This window comes from Mastigoproctus giganteus, chromosome 5 (genome assembly GCF_048544385.1).
Source record: "Mastigoproctus giganteus isolate SK-2022 chromosome 5, ASM4854438v1, whole genome shotgun sequence".
Taxonomy (NCBI): domain Eukaryota; kingdom Metazoa; phylum Arthropoda; class Arachnida; order Uropygi; family Thelyphonidae; genus Mastigoproctus; species Mastigoproctus giganteus.
In genome coordinates, this window is record NC_143579.1 from 12,566,607 (window position 1) to 12,581,744 (window position 15,138).

The 15,138-nt window shown below is 38.0% G+C and overlaps 1 protein-coding gene across 1 annotated transcript in view; it reads right to left on the minus strand.

Moving 5' to 3' along the window:
- LOC150085177 (WAP four-disulfide core domain protein 1-like) overlaps positions 1–15,138 on the minus strand; it is a 95,700-nt gene that overhangs the window by 8,210 nt on the left and 72,352 nt on the right. Inside the window, exon 6 of the mRNA XM_090373069.1 lies at positions 14,166–14,222. Coding sequence (XP_090229195.1) covers positions 14,166–14,222 — 57 coding nt within the window. The remainder of the gene's footprint in view (positions 1–14,165; positions 14,223–15,138) is intronic.

The window sequence follows — 15,138 nt, forward strand, 5'->3', positions numbered from 1 at the left end:
AGAGAAGGGCCACAAGATTAGTGAATGGAACAAAGGGTTGCTCTTACGAAGAAAGGCTTAAGTTTTGCAAATTACAGAGTCTGGAGACTAGGCACCGGCAAGGTGATCTGATAGAGGTGTATAAGGCTTTGAATGGTTTGAGCATGCTCAATGCCAATGGGATTCTTCATCTTGCTCAGAATAATCACCTCAGAGGGCATAAATTCAAATTGAGGAAGGACGGATGTTTCCTTTTTTATTTAGTATTGGTAATGGCCATATGGTGCAAGGAAACCTAAGGCTTATTTCTCCACCAGCCAAAAAAAAAAAAATAAATAAAATAAAAAAATAAATAATAATAAATTTTAAAAAAAAGCAAATAAATAATAAAAATAAATAAATAATAAATAAAAATAATAAAATAAATACTGTAATAATAAGAGAAAAGGAAATAGACACACTATGCATTCCCCTCCTCCCGTAGGTAACTATCCAGCTGATCTTTGAATTTCCCCAAATTCAAAGTCGTAAAATGACAGTCGTAAAAGTGTCAGCCTCTACCACCCATGCAGATAATTTATTCCAGTAATTTATAACTCGTTGGCTAAAATAAAACTTTCTACAATCCAATCTAAATATCTCTTCCCATAACTTGAATTTATGGCATTTATAACCTTGAAAATGTCATCCTCGTTCATTTTACTATTGCCCCTCAGAGCCTTAAACACCTCAATCAAGTTTCCTCATAAGGACGTCCTTTTGCTGATCTCACCAGGCGAGTTACCCGTCTCTGGATCCTTTCAAGAAGCTCGAAGTCCTTTTTTAGGTGCGTCTCCATACTTGAACACAGTATTCCAAGTGTTGTATAACAATAGTCTTATATAATGGGATTATGACTTCCTTATCTCTACTATAAATCGTCGATAGGCACCATGGGCCTTCCTTGCAACCTGTCTACAGTGCTCGGAGAACTTCATGTCTGTCTGTATTGTAACTCCCAAGTTCCTTTCGGCGCCTCCGTAGCCAGGTGGGAAGGAGCAGCAGTGCGTAACACACGCTTCTTGATTAGACCGGGGTTCGAGCCCCTCACCACCAAATACGGAGGATGCGGAAAGGTCAGGGAATGACCACCGCATATCCCGGAGCAATATGGCCTTAGTTGCTAATGCTCCTAAAAACCAAATAACAAACAACAAACAAACAAGTTCCTTTCTTCCACTACTGGCTTTAATTCAACTCCACCAAGTGTATAAGTTATTTTGGGGTTACTGTTCTCCAGGTGTGAGACCTTGCACGTTGCTGGATTAAAGCATAGCTGCCATTTTTCTGACCATTCCTGAAGTCTATCTAGGTCGCTCTGAAGAAGCTCTGCTTGGCGGTGATTATTAACTACTCTATCAATCTTTACATCATCTGCAAATTTAGACATCACTCCCTCTATCCCTTCATTGATGTCGTTTATGAAAATCAAACAACAGTAGTCGTAATACTGATTCTTGGGGAACCCCACTTCTTACATTAACCCAATCTGAGGAATAACCAGAACCCTCTACCTCCTGCCCTGAAGCCATCCAGCTATCCATCAAAGATTTTCCCTGTGATTCCAACCTGTTCCAGCTTATAAAGTAACCGCTCATGTGGTTACTTTATCATAATTAATTTTTAACACACACACACACACAAACACCCCCTCCATTAGAGCCCTGATACTTCTGCACACTCAGGATCGCATCCAAGCACCGATAAAACGAACAAATATAGTATTACCAGGCGCCTCTCTCATGTAGTGGAACGTATACAGTATTAATGGAGCCATTTACATGTAGTGGGAAGCGACATGCACATATTTGCTGTTTGCATCCACGCACTTAATAATTTACGAAGCCATTCGCGGTGATAGTAATAATAAATTATCCCATTATACACTGCGAGGAGACTACTTAGGGTCAGAGGAGTGTAGAAGATAGAGAATACAAAAATATGTAATGAAATGATGGAACGGTCCAAATCCGGAAAGACATGTAGAGTTTTGCTTGTAACAACATTGGAATTATTTTAATTATCATTAAATAAATAGTTTTTCCATTTTTTATTTATTTTTTTATAAAATAAGAAAGTAAAAAAAATGAAAGACATTAGTTGGAATAGTTCATTCAAAGAAACAGAAAGTGGTTTGGTGTTATCGGAATCTTTTTTTTTTTTTTTTTTTTTTTGGGAAGTTTTTTCTTTCATTTATTTCAGTAAATATGAACATTTTATCTGAAGTTTACGTGGAATATATTTTTTAAAATCTGATACAGTGAATATTTCTTTCAAGCATACTCTTAGTTGGATACGTTCTTTTGTGATTTTTTTTTTTTTTTTTTTTTTTTTTTTTAAGATGGAAGGTGCCGTGAACTCGAAACATGCTGAGAAGGGCTTTAGCATATGTTTTGTGGGAAGCTGCCAAACTGCATGTTGGTTAATCGTAGTAAAAAATGAGGAGAAGAAAGACACTGGTAGAGGACAAATAGGTGAAATTTCGTAACAGTTCTCAGAAAATGGGCTGTGTTACCTGGAGGAATAAACGCATTTCTTTTCTTTTATAAAGACTGTTACATATTTTAGCTAGCAATAGACAGACTTCTGGTTGTTGGGCAGGCATCGATACAAAAATATCTGCTATCATTGATTCAATCAAACGTCATCAGCTAATTAAACAAAGTCGTTGAATTTCATGGATTTTAGAATCCACAATGGAAATCTGATTGCCAGTCCATCACCAGAACGGTTCCCCCCATAGTTTCCTAGGCGGGGAGGAAAGGTTTCAAGGTCATTTCTACTGATCGAATATTTCATGGTAAACAGGCAGGCTGCCAAGAGAAGGGTTTGTTTCGTCCCCTACTTCACACCAGAAGGACAGCAATTTCTGAGAGTAATCAGATTAAGTTGTAATGTCAGTGTAACATTTTTATCGTATTCAGTCAACTTTAAAATTATTAAAATTATTACAATTTTGAAGTCCCCCTAAAAAAAAAAAAGGTTTTTAGCGGCCGGAGGGAGCCGTACGGTGTACGTCACCCTCACCCGCCGCATGGTGGTTCAGCTGGACGTCATCTACTGGCTGCAGTCCATGGGGGGGGGTGCCTTTTTTTTGACATTGCTTTCTGATTGTTAGTATTCAGCATTTAGGGTAGCAAATTTCATTTCGCCTACTAGTGGGACATAGGATCGCAGCGCTACTGGGAGACATTTACAGCAATTGAAACTGTTATTCTAATAATCAATTTAGAGAGAGGGAGAGAGGCTCTCGGAGAAAAGCATTAATGGAAGTTTAGATCAGAAAGTTTTCCTAATTTCATTCTTGAAGCACAATAATTTTTTAGAACATGCGTTGTTGGTTAGTTCAGGGAAATACCTACCTTTTGACAGAACTATTATTACACTCAAACCTCTTAATTGCAGCACCCGTGGGCAAAGCCTTAAATCGGGTTGAATACCTCGCGGAAACCAGCAGGTTACATACAATGTAGGGTGGTTTGTGAATTGGATCTTCAGTAATTTTGCAGTGTGTGAGTGGGATGTGATTCTAGTTTTGAATATAAATTAATTTAATACAAATGATGCCAATAATTAATATATTATCTGATAAAGTAACTGCTTATATTAGTTTTATTTCCTTAAGTAACATTATTTGATAAATTGTCAGGTGTGTATGTTATTTTTATTGTGTAATTTGAATTGCACACAATACTACGTTACTACTGGTATCTTTATAAATTGCGTACATTCGCCTAAAAAGGTATGGTCACGTTTCTAGATTTAAAACTATTATTTTCTCTCTCTCGATATCGTGTTGCCAGAGTGAAAAGTAAAAAAAAAAAAAAAAAAAAAAAAAAAATAATAAAATAAATAAAAAATAAAATCTCTTTTCTATTTTCGAATTATCTGTGATTAATGATGTTATATTTAGTATTAATATCAGTATTAGTGATGCAAGAAAGCAAGCTTTGTAGAGCATCAGCCAAAAAACACTCTACCCACCTCACCTGTCTATTCCCACCCAAACCCAAGAACTTGTCTAGTTCTTCCTTGAATTTATTCAAACTACCCACCTCAACCAAAAATGAAAGTTTGTTCCGACAATCAACAACCCGCCGAGTGAAGGCAAACTTCCGCACATCTATTCTACAACTATCTTTCCTCAATTTTAGTTTACGCTCCTCGTATATAGTCTGACCAAGAGGAAGAATGCAGTCAATATCGAGCTTACTCATTCCATTCCATTCAAAGTTTTGAACATAGCAGTTAGATCTCCTTAAAGGTCCTTAGTCTCTGGACACCAGAGAACTTAGTTCTCTCTTAGTTCTCTACAGTGCCCATACATTGTTTTAAAGTACAAGTAAATAAAATAAAATAAATTTTCTGTTTATACTCCGGGACGACCAAACGGTCAGAGGAGTTCGCATGGTAGATTGAATACAAGAAACAGCACCGTATTCAGTAGTCAGGGCTTGAACCCCGGTCACTCAAGGCACGTGTACTTAGGCACCCGCGCGCCTGACCACTAGGCTACGGCGGCCTACGTACTGTAGGTTTTAATAATTTTCGTGATCTTTTAATAGCTTTTTGAAGAGCATTGAAGAGCACGTTTTATGTTTAATCTATAATACTGGCTACTGCCATTTGCTCTTTTGTATCCTGCTTATTGTTGGAATATTAAAAAAAAAAAAGAAAAAAAAAGTGGTTTCTTCAAGTGGTTTCCTTTGATAGAAACGTTTACAGCCGAATATGACTCCCCGTTCCGTAGGTTGCGTGATTTTATTGAGAGTAAGGAAAGGCATTTGATATTTCATTTCCTTACTCTCAATGAGGGTTTTTTTTTTTTTTTTTTTTTTATGAAAACCCCAAACACGAAAGGTATCAAAACCTATAGTACTTAGTACCATGTATGGATTGAAGGAGAAATATGGAGGTGGGGGGGGGGGGGAAGGTGCCGGAAACTTTGCTCTAGAGACTAAACATGGGTTTCACCACTTCAAGCCTCCAATAAGCAAAGTGGTGGTATTTCACCGGTTGATGAAAGTCACCTACCACCTACATGTCGGATAGATGTGCGGAAATTTGCCTTTGGCCAGCGGGTGGTTGGTTGGTGGAACCGACTTCCATCACTTGTAGAAGTTGATAGCCTAAACAAATTTAAAGCTCAACTGGACAGGTATTTCGAACGAACAGAAGGGTGAAATGGGAGTGGGGTTTTTTTTTTTTGGCTGATGCTGAATAAGCTTGCTTTCTTGCATCATATGCCTCTACTAATGCTAATAAAGTTTCATAGCCTCTTAATAATTAATGTGATTCATTAGGTTAGTTAATAAATTAATTATTCGTAAATTAGTTTACGAATTTTAATTAATCTGTAAACTGATTTACGTTTTCATATAATAATATAATATAATAAAAAAAAAAACGTTGTTTTAAGCGAGTTTATATATCCCCCTAACAGTAGCTCTAACGATACCTTAGTTTTATTACGACTTCAATCTAATAAAAATTCAGAATCGAGCGTTTATTTTCATATCCACATTTCAGCAATTAAAATAAATAAATTTTCAGTTTATTATTACGGTACGTCCAAACGGTCAGTGGAGTTCGCAAGATAGACAGAATACAAGAAACAGCACCGTATTCAGCAGTCGGGCTTGAACCGCGGTCACTCAAGGCACGTGTATTTATGCACCCGCACGCCTGATTTAACTAGTTTACAAATGCAATACTGTATTACGATTTTAGGATCATTTAAGTTTATGATTACTTTGAAAGTATATTAGAAGCAAATATATTTTTTTTTCACGGGATTCTTATGAGCAACCTGTCCTGTGCAAAACGGAATTCCCATGGGACGGTGGATTTGGACGGGTTAGCATTCAAGTAACGCAGCCTTTTCGACCACGCTCATGAAATACTGAGCTGTATCCATAATTGTTTTGTTTAAGGTCTTGCACTGTCATTGAAACAATATAAAATTTAATTAAATTTCTTAAATATAATTCTTACTTAACTTAATTCGTGTAGGTTAGAAGAAAACTTAAATGTAATCCCTTTACAGCCCACCCCCCTTTGACCGAAAATCCTTTGACCAGACTATATAATCTGTTTGAAACAACTTGCGAAAGAGAAAAACAACTGAATCAGTAAAGGCTATTTACACTTTACTCACATGTTTCATTTTTTTTTTTTTACTTTTCGATTACAGTGCCATTCACCTGCCACAGACATGATGGGATACTCCCTGATCCATCTGTTAGGCGGTGGACACGCTTCATTTACAAATGTGGGCCGCACACTGCAGGATGGCGTCACATAAAGTGGCATTCCGTTTGAAAACTGGTTGAGGAAAGTCACCCCTTCGTCCCTGACCCGTTATGTGGGTTTCAGGTGACACTAAACCTTTTCACATGGAATTTATCAAGAGCAAGTGTCTTCAAATGTTGATTATCTCAGCGCGTTATTTGCCAACTTAAATTATATAGACTGGGGCGATTAAAATTTATATGAAATTATTTCTGACAGAAAAATATGAAAGTGAACTTTTTCAAGCTTATAAGAGATTCTTGCTTTAATTTACCTGTGTAAAAAATTTGATTAAGTTCACTATCGCTCACATTCACACAATGAGGGCGACAGCCCAAGGCCTCTTACCTGTAGGGGCCTCGCGTCAAAATTTAAGTTGGCTAATTTACATAAATGTTCAAGCCATGGCAGCCAGTCGGCACCGATACATCACCGCCTGGCAGTCGTCCTGGTTCGATTGCCATCGATGACAGAAATTTCTGAAATGCTCTTCATAATAAGCTGTAATTAGACGGAGGATATATGGTTTTTCAGCAGATACACGAAAATCGGCTCGTGAACACACTTGAACAGACATAGCAAAAAGTCACGCTTGTGAGCCGTTAATACACATACCAAATATAAATGTCTGAGAAATTCATTCATTATCTATATTTGAGGAATCAGAGGGATTCCTCAAATATCCCTGGGCGCATTATGGTCAATATAATGTGCTATTTCCGTTTCCTAAATTGGAAATTCAACTGTATTACTGTTAATTATTTTTGTTTAATTTTTCATTAGTTTATTTCTTCGTATTAATCTAAATTTACCTATATTTATTTTTCCAGTCGTTGGTTAAACACATGTCCAGCGGTTGTGGCATTAGTGCAATCCTAGTTTTCCTGCAAAGGTTATTGACAAAACTATAAACAGGCAACAAGAAATGGCTCAGCTATACAATCAAAGTTTCAGCTGTAAGGATGTAAGAGCGAGGTCACGTGTTCGACAGTACCTGTTTGTTTTGGTTTTCATGAGCATTGCTGTTATTGTAGGGCTTAGGTGCATCAGCAACTTAAATTATATCGTGCGTTAGGTATTATATCTCTAATAGTGTGTTCACAGGCCGGGCTTTTCAGCCTGCATGTACATCGCTATTTGTAATTTATATATTAGCACTAATGACACTAAGAGTAGGAGATCTGAGAACTTATTTAACAAGTACTGAGCTATGTTGAGAAAAAGTCGGAGTTAGGATTAAATTTTGAAGTGTCTGCAATTCTGCCCAGACACAATAGATGGGAGTACATTTTGAGAGCCTTGTCAATCAGTTCGGTCGTAAACTGTGCAAGGCCCATGGGATAGGATTTTTTTCAGAGTTGTCTGTGCTTGTTAACAGCAGAGACTGTTTTTACAGGATGGAATACACTTAAGTAGAAAGAGTACAAGAATATTTACTAATCCCCAGGGGCTCACATCTGGTGAGTATGGGACTGGCACACCCAGGGTCCTGAGCAGCAGGATTTTATCATTCTTCTCTTTCTTGATGATTCCCTCTCTCTCTCAGGGTAATTCGGATTTTTTTTTTTTTTTTTGCCTGGTGCAGCATAAGCCTCAGGCTTCCTTGCATCATATGGATAATAATAATTATTATAATATAGAGACAGCGTTACGTTAGGTGGGTCAGAAAACTGCTAGCTTGTGGGAGGGTTATACACAGACTAATAGATTAACTAGAGCCGCTGGCAGAGATGAAGCACTGCTTCGAATGGAACATGAAGCAGCCCTGGAATGTAGTGTCAGGGATTTCAAACGCTGCAGTGGGCTATCATGGAACAAGTACATACAATCGCTGTATTTGGGCAACTAAGAGGAAGAACAGATGCAGCTATCTATGCTACATGCACACTACTGCTAGGAGCATAGTAAATTAATTTGAAGTACTGATTAAGTCATCAAATGTAGACTTTGTGGGGATATCAGAAACATGGCGTCACTCAGACATAAGGGATGCAGAATATGAATATGGGGAAAACACAGAAAGGCTATACAGAACAGGTTGGTCAGTTGGGCGTAGTGTTTTAGGAGAATCAGCAATTTACACTATATTTCACTGTATATAATTTGTCTACAAACTTGCTTTTGTTCTGTGGTCGACTTTTTTCTTTTTAATGAAAACACCAAGCACGAGAGATATTAAAACTTAGAATAATATTTAGTACCGTGGATGGGTTAAAGGTTGAGAAGTTAAAGAAGATACTTGTTGATATTAGACTTTAATTTCTGTAGATATAATTTTCAGAAATACATGTGAAAATACGTTGTTCCAAAAAACGGATTTTGAAGGAATAAATTTGGAAAAAGAAAAGTTGGTTCTGTGAGTTTTAAGTTGAACAGTAAAAGGATGTTCACTGATTGCAGCATGTATTCGGACTGGTTTGGGAGAGAAAGAATTATAAAAGCCAATTCAAAATAACAGTGCCTATTCGAAGTATCTATAGAAAAAGGCATGCGGCAGAAACAGAACGTCTGAGACGGAGAGTAGAGACTTTGTTAGAGATGGGTCATTTATTTTATTTTATTTTTTTCCTGTTTATACTCCGGGACGACCAAACGGCCAGAGGAGTTCACAAAACAGACAGAATACAGTAGTCACGGGCTTGAATCCCGGTCACTCAAGGCACGCGTACTTATGCACCCGCGCGCCTGACCACTAGGCTACGGCTTGATGGGGACACCGCCCCAGATGTGGGAACAATATTCCATGGAAGTTAAAGCTGGTTGTGCAGGACAAAGTTTCTGAAACTGGAACGTGGAATGAAATGTGTTATCATCAACAAAACTATGGATAAGATTTCCGGTCAATGGAAGGTATTTAATATACAAGAGAAAAAGTGGGAAAAAGAACTGAACCTTGGGGAATACTCGCATCAGCGTAGAATTTAGAGGACATTCATCTACCATCATCCGCAGCAGTGAGCGGCCAGAAGAAAACTGGATACGCATTTACAAAAAACATTTGGCAAACTACAAGATGGAAGTTTATTTAGAAGACCTTTATGCCAAACACGTTAAAGAACCTTTGAAATGTCAAGAGCGACTGCTCGAGTTTCAAACTTTTCCATTGAATTTGTCCATAGTTGGGTAACAAAAGTCAATATATCACCAGTGGATTGACACTGAAATCCATACTGTCGATCATTGATCCGATGGAATGTTTCTAGATAGTTTAAGAGTTCGTGGTTAATAAATTTCTCCATTACTTTAGAAAGAACAGAAATAACTGGAATGAAGCGATAATTTGATGGAAGGGATTTGTCACCCTTTTTAGGACTGGCTGGATATGAGCAAATTTCCAACTGTGGAATAAAAAAGTGAAAAAAGGTGACATAGAACAGGAGTAATCTCAGAAGCACAGTGGAGAAATACCATAAGGACCTCGCGTATTTCTTGGCATCAAGGCTGTTCAAAATCCTTGACATCCTTTTGTCGAAAGTTTACAGGAGGCATTGAATAGAGTGTATTAGGAACGGTAGTTGGTATTTTACCAAGATCATCAATGCACGAGTTAGAAGAAAGGTCTTTGAGATAACAGAGGAGGAGAAAAAGCAGGATATACTGAACTTAAGAACAAGTTGGAGCTTCTGCAGACTGCTCAGGACCGTGATATCGACGAGGAATATTACAACTTTCTGAAAGTGATAACGCCCAAGAAACCTATAGGGAAACAGAAATCCCAAGAAGAAAAAATTAGTCAAGAAACACTTGTCATGATGAACTGAAGGCGACAAATGAAGAGCAAGGAAAACACTGACAGGGAGAAAATTGAGTATACTGAGTTATGCAAAGCCATTAGAAAGAGACTCAGAGAGGACATAAGAAGATTTAACACAAGAAAAGTAGAACAAGCATTAAGGGAAAACAAAGGATTTAAATCAGCAGCCATGAGCAGTAATACAGAAAGACAAATGATACTGAAACTGAAGAATAGCGATGGTGTACTTATAAAAAGCAGAGAAGGCATAATTCAAATAGCAGAAGACTACTATAGAGAATTATACAAGGAGCGAGGAAATGATGCCAGCAGTGGGGAAGATGGATCTGCAAAGAAGCAACACATGCGACATACCCGATATTCTTCCTGACGAGGTAGAACATGCATTGAAGAAAATTAAGAATCAGAAAGCCCCGGGGGAAAATGAAGTTACTGTAGAGTTGTTAAAATTGGGAGGAAGAGACATAACACAAAAACTGGCAAGGCTCTTCACAAAGTGCATTAGAAAAGGTGTGACGCCTAAGCAGTGGAATAATGCAATCATAGTTTTGCTGCATAAGAAAGGAGATAAATCAGAAATTGGAAATTATTGACCAATTAGACTGTTATCCCACATCTACAAGTTGTTCACAAAGGTCATTACTAACAGATTAGAAAGAATACTTGATGAGAATCAACCGAAAGAGCAAGCTGGCTTTAGGACAGGATTCACAACTATGGATCACCTTCATGTAATATCACAGCTAATGGAGAAAGCAAATGAATAGAAAACACCGTTATGCCTAGCACTTTTGGATTATGAAAAGGCATTTGACTCCATACAGCATAAGGCAATGTTTCGGGCACTGGAAAGACAAGGCATAGATACCCCATATATTATGATTTTGAAGAAAATATATGAGAGTGCTACCTCCTTTATTAGACTAGACAAAGACAGTAGCAAATTTAAAATCGAGAAAGGAGTTCGACAAGGAGACACAATATCTCCGAAGCTGTTTACTGCTGCCCTTGAGGAAGCTTTCAGAAGATTAGACTGGTCGCAGAAAGGAGTCAATGTGAACGGAGAGTACCTAAACCATTTACGATTTGCAGATGACATTGTGGTTATAAGCCACAATCCCAATGAATTAGAGGAAAATCAGTTAGTAAGGATTTTGGACTAAAGATGAATATGGCTAAAACAAAAGTAATGATGAACAAGTATGCCACGGAAAGGGAAATAATGATTGAAAGAGCAGTAATTGAAAAGGTGGAGTCATATACTTATCTGGGACAAGTTATTAGCTGTAATAATGATAAATGGCTGGAAGTCAAGAGAAGAATAAATTTTGGATGGATAGCATTCAGGAAATATAGTCACATACTGAAGAGCAATATTCCAGTTTGTCTGAAACGTAAAATAATGAATCAATGTATACTCTCCAACATGACTTATGGAAGTGAAACTTGGGCACTCACCGAAAGAATGGAAGAGAAGCTGAGAACTACACAGAGAAGAATGGAACGAATTATATTGGGAATCAGACGTTAGATAAGAAGAGAAACACATGGATTAGGCAGCAAACTCAAGTAAAGGACATTCTTATCAAAACTAAAGAACTAAAATGGTCTTGGGCAGGACACATAGCTCGAAGACATGATGACAGATGGACTAAGAAAATAACAGAATGGTACCCAAGAGGAGCTAGAAGAAAACCTGGAAGACAAAGGCGGAGATGGATAGATGAAATTAATGAGTTTTTGGGTAGTAAATGGATGGCCAGTACTCGAAACAGAAGGAACTGGAAAGTTGCTGGAGAGGCCTTCATCCTGTAGTGGATTGAAAATGGCTGATGATGATCGATGAAGAGCCTCATGTTGTTGACGCCAAATCTGTACACGACCATCTACGGTTTGGAGTAAATAACGTGACTCATCCGATCAGCACCCTTTCTTCCAGTCTTCTAACGTCCAACTTGCATGCGCTTTGCACCAGGCGAGTCTTGTACGCCGATGAACCTTGGAGGGGAGGATGCCGTAGGGGTCGTCTGCTGGTATAGCCCATACGTGCGAGCGTGCGACGCATGGTCATGCCAGATATCTTTCCGGGTTGGCCCATGTTGGATTGGGCAGTCAACTCTTCAACAGCGCTGCGCCTGTTCGCGTCGTCGGACCCGGTGCTCATCTCCAACATCAACCTTTCGCTGACCTTTGCAGTTTTGCTGTCGGGTCGTTGTTTGACCATTTTTACGCCAGTCCTGGTACACTTTAACTATGGCTGCTCTCGAACACTCCACCAGTTCAGCTGTTTGGGAAATCGAGGCACCATTTCGTCGAGCACCCACAATCCTTCCTTTTATCCATCACGCTCGGAATTTTACGACCTACTGAACCACTGACACCTTATCTATGCTACGTAGGTCGATTAACTCCGTACTCTCGTACCTCACGTGGTCATCGAGTCACATTAAGTTTTCATAGGGGTGGTCATAATTCAGCGATCACTCAGTGTATGTTGTTCAACTACGTTAATCTGAATCCAGAATGGAAAAAATGTGATCAGAATTTGGGGGAAAAAAAAAAAATCGTCTTATTGTGGGTGCACATTTAGCGGAAGCCACAATTCAAGAAACGAAAGACATAAGTGGTTTCTCAAATGCATCCTTCTGAATCACGCATATCAGAAAAAGTAAGTTTTGCCGACTTATCTAATAAATGAAGAGTCTTATACAGCACAATGAGAGTTTCTTCCTATGTTTCAGGAAGTAATCTTAATGATTGGCAAGGCAGGATATATATCATTTAACAAAGACGGTAGCTGTTACCGATTCCGCGGGAAGAATTTGTAATAATGTGCAGTGTTATTGCTCAAGGCCTCTAGCTATCAAGTTTGCAATAATATCCATTCAGGAACTTCTTAAATATTAACTTATCTGCGCGGTAGCACAGTGGTATCGTCATCCTCCCACACCGAGTGGAAAAGGCCTCGGTTCGAATCACGTCGATAATGCGAGGAACTTTTATGGGCTTTTTTCACTCTGTGGTTGAGTTAGTCGGTCTCAGGTGTAGATAGCATGGTAATTGTCCCCATAACCCCCGCATTTTTTTTTTTTTTTTTTGTCCAGAAAAGCAGGCAAATCGACCAGAGAACACAAGCAATTTACAGAGACAATACATTGGGTAGTTGAAAGTAACTTTCCGGGTGACCTTAATAAAAGTGGCCTTTTGTTTTTTTAATATTACCCTACTTCTTGATTCTGCTTGCATTTTAAAGACAAAAGGCCACAAAAAAAAAAAAAAAAAAAGATTAAAATGCCAACTCTCGGAATTGCACCTCACTGACAGCATTTTAAATGGCTTAATTTTGTGGTATACTTTCTTTTAATTCAAAAATTCATCAGATGGAAATTTAAACATAAGCAGAATAAAAAGGAATTATCTTCAAAGAGGTTTCTAAATTATTATAGTAATAATTGGTAGTAAATTATTACTATAATTTATAGTAATAATTGGTAGTAAATCGTAAGGAACATATTTAGCAGAAAAATCAGCTGATAAACATTCAAATTTAACAAAGGCGTGAGCTTCTCGTATGGCTCTAAAGACGTTAATTAAATATCTGAAACAAAGGACGCATCTTCGAATTTTTATCTACTGTCCCTCCACAAAACTCAAACATCAAGTAGAAGAGCTATCAGCTTTTAGCGTTCAGAACTGATACGATGTTTATCAAATATCTGTTCCATTTACTCATAAAAACTGCAGCCATTATCAATCTACTGCAGGATGGAAGCCTCCTCGACAATTCATGTTGAGGGAAAGGGACCATAATCTGCCACGCTGGTCCAATGAAGGTTGGCAGATCGACCTTATTTAGCAGTCAGAGGCTTGAACCCCGGTCTATTCAAAGAGTGTGTATGCTACTGCACTCCCGCTCTTGACCAATCGGCTACGGAAGCCTCATCATTTACTCATATTGATAATTAACTCAACGTAATCTAAGTTAAAAGTTGGGGTTACCTTTTTTTTTTTTTTGGACAACATTAAACAAATTGTAGTTGAGAAGAATATTTCATCATTTACCTTATCATAAACTTTTAGGCAAAAGTGATATCGTTATTACCGGTTTCAGTCCGGGTTTTCTCTTTGTAAGGATTTCCATCTTCTTTTGTTTCCTGTTCTGCAATGAATTGAAAAAAAAAATGGCTTCTATATTAGGGAATGTATATATTTTTAGACAATAATTAATGCTTTAATTAGAAGTTACAAGAGGAAAAAAAAAACCAATGTAATAAGCAATTTCAAGTAGCAAGAAACTCCTGCCATGTTTCAGACGTTTTTTTTTTTTTTTCCTGAAACGTCTACGTTTTTCTATATGGTTTCCGTTTCAGGAAAAAAAAGTCCAGTTCAATATTAAACGTTTTGAGGCAACACCTACATTTCTAATATTAATGTTCTATTGCCCTAAGGCGCATTTAGGGCTAGAGCCTCAAGCTGCGAACAAATTTAGACTATGTATATAAAGTGCTTAGCATCATAATACACAGCCATTTCTGAATAAACAGAAAATTTTTAAGGTGGCATCGTTTTAGGTTATATCTCATATTGTGAAATTTGTTAGCCTAAATTTGTTCGCAGCTTGAGGCTCTAGCCCTAAATGCGCCTTAGTCTAAATACATCATACACCATCAGGCATCTCTCATATTGTGGAGTTATACTTCATAACTGTTTTGCCATCATTGCATCACTTGGGTACCTACCCACTCACTGACGAAGGGCCAAATAGCCCTGAAACAGTGCTGTCTGGGTGGTGGTACCTATCTGAGAATAAGTAACACTAGTCTTCTCCTTAGGTGAAGCGTTACTTATTCGAAGTAGTGCAATATCATGGCAACTCGTTGTGAAGGCATTCACAATATGAGATATAACCTAAAACGATGCCACCTTAAAAATTTTCTGTTTATTCAGAAATGGCTGTGTATTATGATGCTAAGCACTTTATATACATAGTCTAAATTTGTTCGCAGCTTGAGGCTCTAGCCCTAAATGCGCCTTAGTCTAAATACATCATACACCATCAGGCATCTCTCATATTG